This window comes from Manis javanica, chromosome 10 (genome assembly GCF_040802235.1).
Source record: "Manis javanica isolate MJ-LG chromosome 10, MJ_LKY, whole genome shotgun sequence".
Lineage (NCBI taxonomy): Eukaryota > Metazoa > Chordata > Mammalia > Pholidota > Manidae > Manis > Manis javanica.
Window position 1 is genome coordinate 50,097,001 of NC_133165.1, and position 10,279 is coordinate 50,107,279.

A 10,279-nucleotide genomic window follows, 5' to 3' on the forward strand; every position below is an offset into this window, starting at 1 on the left:
TATGCAATATTTTTCTTGAAACTTTACAAGCATACTGAACCTCATCCATGGAGATACATGGAGGAGAGCCTCCATCTAGACTCCCAATACCAACAGCCTGTTTTCTGTAGACCTCAATTTCTTCACCCTTACCTGCCCATTAACCTTGTCTGATTGAGTCTATCTTCAGTCCATCTGAAGTGTCCCTTTCCTTTCATTGCTATGAGAACTGTGCCTCCCCCCACCCCCCGCCCACTTTACCTTGCCAACACCAATAGGTATTGTTCCCTGTATACCTAGTCAGGGACTGGCTTTTCCTGGAATCCATCACAGAAAGGATCTCATTGACTTTCTTTCAACCCTGCTATGTATCAAGAAGAGGTCAAGGACTACCTGGGTAAAGAACTAAGTGCAAATTCCCCAGGAAAGGAAAAAGGACCCAACAGAATACCTGATCAGATGAATAATCTACAATAAAGGCAAACAGTGCAAGAAAATAGAAAAGCAATTCAATATTCTGGGGATAACAAAGGGTACTCCTAGAAATAAAGTGTTATCATAGATTGCTACATGTAAGATACATCAGGGGTTGGCAAGCCTACCTTTTCCTGTAAAGGACCAGAGAGTAAATATTTTAGGCTCTTCAGGCCAAGCAACAAAATCAAGGATGCTATGTAGATGCATATATAACAAGAAAGAAAACAGATTTCCATACATTTTTACTGACCAAATTCAGAATTATAAATGTTGAAATTTGAATTTATCATTTTTATGTGTCAGGAAATATCATTAGATATTTTTAAATTTTTTCAACCATTTAAAAATGGGCAAAATTTTCTTAGCCTGTGAGTGGTACAAAAAATTAGTCAATGCACTGAATTTGCCCCAAGGGCTGTAATTTGCCAGCCCCTGAGATACAGTTATGTATCATTGTATGTATATACCACTGAGTTTGCAATTTTAGAATTTTAGAGACAAAACATGATGACATATATCCTTTTTATCGATGATTCTCAGATTCGTCAAGTATAAACATGTAACTGTTTTATTTTGGCTTATTCCTGTGTTATATCCAATCTTGCATTTCCTTAATGATATTTGGGCAGATTTCATAACTTTCCAGGCACTTTTGGTTGTTAAAGCTTCCTGATTGTAAAGCCGTATCACAATTCCTCCCTCTGCTGGATTTGAGCACCTTCCGTATGTTGTGGCAAAAAATAGGAAGGAACCAAAGACCAAAATATCACTTCACTTAGCTGGGTGAGGTTGCTCACTGTTACTGCTTCTCCAGCTAACACTGACTGTCAGGACTTTCTGAGTGGCAGGGACTCAGAGGCATGTACATGGCCATGGGGAGGTCTTGCCACTGCAACTTCCTTTCCCAATGGGGGATATCTGTGTCTGGTCCAGCCTTTTCTACCCCACTTTGTTGCCTACCACTGGCAACTCATAGCCTCATGCTGCTTGGTCTACAGCTGGCCCATACAGTACCCTATGAACACTTTTTAAAGGTGGTCCTCTCTTGGTATGGACTTATTTCTGGACCAGTGTGCATGGCTTGGGGAGTGGGGCATGGGCTGACTCTCAGGCCCTGCTTGACTCTTAGGCTCAGCAGCCCTGTGCAGGATATCTTCATGAATATAATGCAGCCCCAACTCAGGTCTTCTTTCCTAATGGGCCAGTCTCTTGGGTGGGATACTGAAAAAATGGCTCAGACTCAGCTATCCACCACCAGATGCACTCAGTTCACAGAACCTCCCCATTCCAACAGGCTGCCTCACTGCCATTCCCTCTCTTAGCCTTGGTGTTTCCCTCCAGTCCTTGGCTGAAGTAAGAGTCCTACACTGAGCAGATGAGCAGTTGTGCTGTCTAAGCAAGTGTCCAATACAGGAATGAAATGCCAGTATCTCTTTTTCTTCCAGGCATTCTCAGTCTTTGCAGATGATTCTTCTTGGAGCTACGGGTTAGCTCATTGAGAAACTAAAGAATTGAGTTGGAGGGTAGTGGTATGAGAAAGCTAACTTACCATTTGCTTTAGCAAGTGGGTATTGTCTAAAATGAATGAAACAAGGACTACCAGTCAACCTATTATTAAGCGGTATGAAGGAACTACAAGAAGAACTAAGAAAGAGTTGAAAGGGCTTGATACCTTTGTTTCTTCATGTCACAGGTGAAGAAACTCATGCTCAGAGGATAAGCACTTTTCAAGGTCTTGCAGCCAGTAAGCAGCAGGATTCAGGTAAGAATCCAGGTCTACCTCAAAGCCCCAGCAATTATCTAATATTCTCTGTGGTCTTTCATAATTATTAAAGGCCCCTTCACTCCTACATTGAATAAGTTGGCTCTGGCAGGGTTATGGGAGTGGGGGGAAACACAAAAACAATGTTGCAGTGTTTTGGCCTTCTCTTTAAGAAACATTGGTTTCACTGGGAATACTTCCACATGTCAGAATATAATTTTAATATCATTAGAAACATAATTCTACGTTTCTATAATTCTGTACACAGTAAGCTTATGTCAAGTTTTACTCAGCTCAACAATGAAGGAACCAGCAGAATGACAAAGCTGTTTCAAAGGAGGATGTTATTTTTTTTAGTGAAAAAAAAAAACTGAAATAAGATTGTTAAGTAAGATATAAAACTGATTGATGTCCTAGAGGGTAGGCAATAAACTTGCAACATTTAAGGTTATCACCTCTAATGAACAGAAATCATTTGGACCTCTAGTGAATAAAAAATTTATGCACATCTTCCCAAGTTTTCTACAAGTAAACATCTAACAATACCACTGGCCCCAAATCTAATGAAACCCGTCAAACAAAGTTACATTCCCCTAAAGAATCAGATGATTCATTAGGTAAGATTATTAGACACTGCTCTATGAAAGCATTCAAAGGACACAGTCATCTTTTGTATTTTTTGTTTTTTTCTTGTTTTACTTTTTCTTCGTGCTAGTAACCAGTGCTAGTCATCCATACTAATAACCCACACTGGCCACCCAACCTTAGAATGTGGAACACTTGTCTTTTTCCCTAATCCAGAAGATAAGTTTTCAAGTGATGAAGAAAACAAAAGTATTTTCAAATCCTCTACTTCCTAAGATCTTAGAGTCAGAAGGTAGAGGTCTGGGTATGAGGTAGAAAAAAGAGGAGTAGATCTTCACTGCTGTTGTATGATACAAGTAGGAGTCAGACTAAAAATATCTAACCACCAGTAGGACCCAAGACCAGTCAATTAGAATGGATGCTTCCATTGGGCTGGAGCAGGATCCTGCTGGCCCTTGCTGAGCCAGGTCTTAAATCCTTTACTTGAAGGATCTTATGCATGTCTAGGAGCTTCAGGAAGGGCTAGGGTGGCTATAGTGGTGGAGATTTGGTGAGGCACTTGGGCCTGATGTTGTTTATGAACAGGTAGGGAAGTATTTCAACATTTCAACAAACAGCATGGCAATATGGACAGATTCTGGCTGAATATTAGTCATGCTCACACCTCAGCCTCTGCCACCTCCCCAGTTCTGAAGTGCCCCACAGACACAGTCGTGGTCATTCACTCCCACTCTGCCTTAAGACTCCAGTCCACTTCTCTGATCTATCTGCCTCTGGCACTTTAGGGGCAAGGAGGAAGAGTGTAGGGAAAGGAACAGGGAGAAGGTTAAGAGTAAGGAAGAGAGGAAGAGAGTTCTCATACATTCTGCACCCACGTATAAGAGAAGGTGAAGCATTAGATCTAGGACTAGAGTTGCAGAAGGGACTACTTGGTACTGTTTCAAAGCTCTAGGGATGTAGCAATGCCCTCAACAGACAAGCATTCCTGTCCTTATCAAGTTTATATTCTACTGGAGGGAGTAAGGAATATGAAAAGTATGAGTTAATATATATGAAAGCACCTAGCACAGGGCTTGGCACATAGGAAATACTCAACAAATGTTATGTCCTTCTTTCATCCCTGTCCACCACCACATCTTTGCAGCTTCCCTGAAGGCTCTGAACACATAAATAAAGCTGCAACCCCATCTGGCTGAAAAAGTCAACCATCTGGAGATTTGGAAACATGGGGGAACTTCTAATGACTGGCTAATTTTTTTTTCAGATTTTCAGCCAGATGTTTGATGTTACCTGGGCCCAGCTGTAACAGAAATAGCAGTTAATTGAAACTCTTTTCCATAATTTTAAGTTCCCTGACCTAAAAGCCTAAGTGGGCTTTCTTTTTCTTAGTAAGCATTTTTTAATGAATTGTAAGAGTAATGATTGACTAAGGAAGAGAAATTCAGGTATCAAATACAGAAATATCAGAAATTTGGATTAAAAGGGCCTTTTAGATAATTTCTAGGGCTTAAAACTGGAAGCCCTTGTAGCCCAAATTCAGCTACAAGATAAGTTTAGTTTGGCTGGCACTGTGGGGTTTTTTTCTTTTAAATTTTTTTAAATTTATTTTTTGTTAAAGTATCATTATATAATCTTATGTTGGTTTCAAATGTACACCACAGTGGCTCAACAGTCCCCATGATCAATTTATTCTGTGATTGCAAATTATTATGCCCTTTTATCCCCCTTGTCCCTGCACCTGCCCCAACTCCTCCCCCTTGGTAACCACTAGATACTTCTCAGTGTCTGTGATTCTAATGCTGTCTTGTTCCTTCTGTTTTGCTTTGTTTTTACATTCCATGAATAAGTGAAATTATATGGTACTTGTCTTTCTTCATCTGGCTTATTTCACTGAGCATAATACCCTCTAGATCCAGCCACGTTGTTGCAAATGGCAAGACTTCTTTTCTTTTTATGGCCAAATAATATTTCATTGTGTATATGTACCACATCTTCTCTGTCCATTCATCTACTGATTGACACTCAGGTTGCCTCCATATCTTGGCTATTTCAAAAGTGTGATGATAAACATAGGAGTACATATATCTTTTTGAATCAGGGATTTTTTTTTCTTTGGGTAAATTCCTAAGGTTGCACTGTGTTTTTAAAAGGTTAAATTAGTTGCCCATATTTTAAAATCAAGCAGTTTTACATCTGGTTTTTTACAATTTGCAGTATTGGGCCAAATTTGGTACACATTTCCCCAGAGTAAAAATCAATTCAAGCCAAGTAGTAGTAGCCCCTGTGTGGGATCTGTGCTCCCAGTTTGCCACAGTCCCTGACACTCTCTGTTGCCTCTACACTGAGACCAAGTTTCAGATACCATGTATCTTCTCAAATGCAGTTACCTCCTCCCGCCGTATAGATTGTTAAGAGGACAGTAAAATGCTTGTTTCACACTTTACATTATGTGTATAGGCTACATGGACATTTGGATTTGTTACTCCCTAATCCTACCTGAAGCTTTCATTTTAGATTTGGGTAAACTGAGGTCCAAAGGAGGATAATAACATGCATATTTCACATAACTGTTAGTGACAGAAATGTGATTAACACCCAGAGTTCCTTGCCATTAGGCCAGTGGTCTTTCCACTAACTAAATACATCACTTTGATTGTATCTAAGATTTCAAGAGGTCTTCTTAATGAGAGAATCACACACTGAACATGTTCTCATTCAAATTCACATGCTGCCATTGAAAACAGGCAGCAGGTTGGGGCACCACTATGTGAATGCCTTGCTGCTTTCCAGATAATGAGTCAGGCAATCGTTTGGGTTTCTCAGTGTGGGTGTCTCTACATAGGTTGATTGTTTTTTCATTCAAAGCGTGTCCTTTGCAGCCTCTAAGTCTGTGTTTGTCTGGTGGCTCCTGCCCCCCTGCAGACACTGCACAGGCATGCTGAGTGTTTTGGGATCTGGGGCTTCTAAATGGAAAAACCCATGTGTCTCGGCATTCTCACAAGCTAATGTTTGTACCAGTAGCAACTTATCCAGCAGACCATGAATTAATGTTCTCTAACAAATGCTGAGTTTAGGTATGTGACCTTGGGCAATTTATGTAACTTCTCCAGGCCTTGGCTTCCTCATCTATAAAATAAAGATAATGTCTACATAATTGAGTTCCTTTGAAGATGAAACCATTCATTTTTCAAGATTCCTAGGGAAGTCCTAATACATAGTAAATACTAAAGATAAATGACATCCTGGTACCTTATAGAAATGAAAACTGGAAACTATCTTCTCTCATGTGAGCAATATAATCCTTCTTAATACATGTAGTTGTTCCCAGGCCTACTATAAATACTCAATACATGTTGGCTTTTACATCATAATTGCTTAGAGGACTTTCAGAAAGTTCACATTCCAATGATCCACTGCAGACCTATGGAAGCAGAGAATCTAGTTGTGGGGTCTGGTAATCTATTTTTTAAAGCTTCTCATGGGATCCTGATGACTAACCAAGTTTGGAAACAATTGGTATAATTTTCTTATACTTGAATATCCTTGGTGGTGGAGTGCTCATAACCTCTTAAAGATTCCCATTCCACATTGGACAGTTATGTATATTGAGGTAAGACCTGTTTTCCTATAGTTCCTACTTCTACCCCCTTGAGGCCACATAGAACATTTTGAGTCTCTGTTCCATATGACAGCCCTTCAGATATTACTGACGGCTGTCATACCCTTCCTGAGCATTCACTTTTTTTGGACAAAGCCACATTATCTCATGGATTTTAAAAAAGTATGGATGAATTGACTCTTATAATTTAATACCTAGGAAAAATTGAGCTACAAGACCCCAGTTATTCTTTGACACTTAATGGACCAGAAATAGGATGCTGAGACTCTGAGAGACAGGAGATAAGAGTGAGAGATGGCGGTACACCTTCATTCCAGGAGAGGACGATGCTGACTATTGCTTGTGTCTTCTCATGCAGAATTAGAGGCTCCTGCAAATTCCCTGAACACCTGATGTATTCAGTACATGAAGAGAAATCTTGGCTTTAGATTTCAGCCAGGCCCATCTAAGTGGTGGTTACATGGGTTAGCTAAACTTTCATTGTGGTTCATTAAAGTCTATGCATCTTACTCTAGTTAATATTTCAAAAGTGTATAAAAAATAGCTGGGCCAGACTGCTTGGAGACTGCAACAAATTACCTCAAAAGAGTTTTCCTGGCTAAGTACATATTTTAGATTCATCCAGTTCCTTCTTGATTCAAATTCTCACTGCTCTCACTAAATTCACAGAATGTCTGGGTGGGGTTCCAATCTTATACAAACTGTGGGCATAATGTTGGAAGGAAGAGAAACTATCAACTGAAAAATTCTGCAGGTGTTCAGGAATATTAGGCCCTGGTGGGGGAAGACAAAGTCAGTGTCTAATTGTGCTTTCCCAGGTTTAATTCCAAGAGGCAGAAGAACTGGAAATAACTGAAACATGGTCTGTGTGCCGTGTTTGGCCTGATAGAAACCTCAGGTTCTTTACGCCATCCCTAAAACCATGTAGGCATCAAAGCATCTACCAAACTATAGCTTTATAAAGGATAATTCAGTCCCTTTTTGTCAATATAGGAAAGGGAATTATGAAATTTCCTTAAGACAAATGACTTCACCATAGCCAATCATTCATAATCACAAATATTAGATTTTTTTTTAATGTTCAAGAAAGAATTGTATACTACTTGATACAATAAGAGCTTTGAGTAGTGCTAATTAACTACTACCTAGTCTAAATTAATCATTTTTTTTATTAATAAACTGAGGACTGGAGTGGGTAAATGTCTCAGCCAAGGTCACACAAATAGTTTGCAGCATTACCCAGGTCTTCTGACTTTAAGTACAGTGCATTTAAAACAGTCCTTGCTGCAGTTAAAATAGTCCTTTCCTACCTGGGCTTACCACCAGTTGCAAATTTGTGTTGGGAACAATCAACTATAGTAGAGCTACAGTCAGGATAGCAGTTGTTCAGAGTGTCAGGACATGGGAAGAAGGCCAGGGAATGATGCAATATTACACAAGCAATTGATGTCATAGCATAATTTCCTAAGCCATTTACATAAATGCAAGTTCTCAAGAAGCCCTGACAAATACCAGCCAGTGGGAATGCAGGCATGGAGAACCAATAGCAAGCAGGAGAGGGGAGCATATAGGAAACCCAGGCTTCCTTGTCCATCACCATGACAAGCTTCAGAAATTCCTCAGAAGGCTGAGAAAACTCCCTTCTGCCCCTCAGGCACATAGGCTCCAAAGAGCTTTGATTTTGTTCTCTATGTTTCTGTTTATTCCTGTTGACATCCAGGCATGGTTCAGTGATGCTGAGAGTGAATCCTGGTATAGTAAAAGCACATTTAATAGACCATCCAAGAGCTTGATATTCTAAAATTGGTCTGTCCTCTTCATTATAATTTAGAATAATTCTCAATTTTTAAAATTAGAAGTGATAAGATATAATTCTTAGAGAATCAATCTTATCCAAATGTCAAGGAAATACATTTGTTGGGTTTGGAGATGATTTAGAAAAGAAGACAGGTGGACACCAAATACCAAGATTTCAGTTTTGTTTTGGTCTCAAATAGTGAAACACATATTAATAAAGAAGTTTTCTTAAATGTGTATGTGTGTCTGTAGTGCTTCATATATGTTTGTCTGGAACTGGTTGGCAATGGAAGTTCATGAAAATATCTAGTTAGATCAAACTCAGAGTAAACTGATAAGACCATGTTGAGAAATAAGGAAATACCTCAGAGTATGCCAAGCTAAACCAGGATCTCTCTTTCTCTCTCTTCCACTCCCTCCACCCTCTCCCTCCCTCCTCCCCCACTAAAAGGCAATTTAAGCAGAGCCAAAGACCCCAACTCAAGCCAGAGATCAAAGCAGTTTACAATATATGCCTAGGGATCTTGGAAGACTTTTCTCAACTGCAGAAGCTGCCTAGAGCACCACAAAATCTTATTTCATGAAGCTTATACCAAAAACGATCAACAAGATCCAACCCCTTCATCCCAGAGAATATTAGTCTTGCTGGGAAGTCTGGACATCTGTGCATTCTTGGCAATAATTTGAGCTATTCCTCTTTCCCCATCATTGCCTTCATCGCCCCAAACACCCACTGGAATATCAGAATACCAGAAACTGCATTATATGGTGCCATTGAGAGGAATTTGTAAATACCTTCCAAGCAGCAGGTCCTCCACAGCCCCGAATGGGTCATTACTTCTTCATTCTTCCTGCTGGTTTCATTATCACTTGTAGATTTAGTCCTGCACACACCTCTGGAATATAACCAGTAGTCCGTGCCCACTGCAATGGTCATTAAGCTAAAAGCTGCGAAGGCTCCCACAGTGGTGATCAACATCTGGATACCTCTGTCACACATCCTCATAATTCTTCATGGTACTCTGGATGGCTGGGGGTTGGAGGGGGAGGGTTAATGCCGGAGGAAAAACTACTATGCAGCTGGGTCACCTAGGACAGACTCTTCCAAAAATTCGGGTCTCCTTTTGTCAGCATCCACAGGGACTTCTGGAAAGCTGGGGTTTCCAGTCTGGAGCTCTCTCCAGTTCCCTGGGTCTCCTATGGCCCTCGGAAGGGTGCAGGCTCCAGGGGGTTGGTCCACATCACTGCTGCTTTCTGAGGGTCCCTGGGTTCCTTTCATTCCTCGGGAGCTTGGTTAGGATGAGGGTCCGTGCAGGGCATGGCTCCGGAGCCAGAAGCTGCCAGCTCCGTTTGAGATATGCCTGGCTCCTCACAGCTCCGGGAGACTCAAGGCAAAGAAATCCAGAGAGGTCTATGTGTGTGTGTGTGTGTGTGTGCGTGCGTGCTTGTGTGTGCGAGCGCGTGTGCTGGGGGTGAGGGCGGATGGCAAAAAATAGCACTGCTGGGAGGCGAGTCGCTGAGAAGAGTGTTCATTGCTTCCCCAGCCTCCCAGGAAAGCTCTCCGCCTGCTCCGACACCCCCGCTCAAACTGGAGAAAAGACAGAGTCCTGGGGCGGGGGCCGGACGGTTTCTTCGGAGGGCAAAGGTCCGCGGCGCTGAAGGGACAGTTCTCCGCCTGTTGCCCTGCCTCCGCCTTCCTAAAGCCCAGCTTTCAGGTCCGCGGTGCTGGAGGGACAGCTCCTCTGCGGCGGCTGCACCCCCGCCTTTCCAGCGCCTGGGCTAGAGACCTGGGGCGCAGAAGGGTCGGCTCCCGCCCCCGCCGTTCCCCCGTCCCTTTCCAGACCAGCCAGCCGGCTCAGCTATGCCCAGGAAAGCCCACGCTCCGCGCAAAGTTTCGGGAGCCCAGGGCAGTCAGCGCCCTGGCTCTTTGGCGCTGCAGCACGACCCTGTTCCTCCGCTCCCTGAAGGGTTAAGGAAAGGGGAAGGGGAAAGGAGCCCGCAGCGCACTCTGGCGCTCTCTCAGCTCCCACCCAGCGCGGCGTTTTCCCCCCCGCCAATGA

At 42.1% G+C, this 10,279-nt stretch overlaps 1 protein-coding gene across 1 annotated transcript in view; it reads right to left on the minus strand.

The window, feature by feature from the left end:
- Positions 1 to 10,279, minus strand: part of CACNG3 (calcium voltage-gated channel auxiliary subunit gamma 3) — a 90,554-nt gene extending 80,275 nt beyond the window's left edge. Inside the window, exon 1 of the mRNA XM_036991956.2 lies at positions 9,015 to 10,279. Within this exon, the coding sequence (XP_036847851.1) occupies positions 9,015 to 9,225 (211 nt within the window). The 5' untranslated portion in view covers positions 9,226 to 10,279. The remainder of the gene's footprint in view (positions 1 to 9,014) is intronic.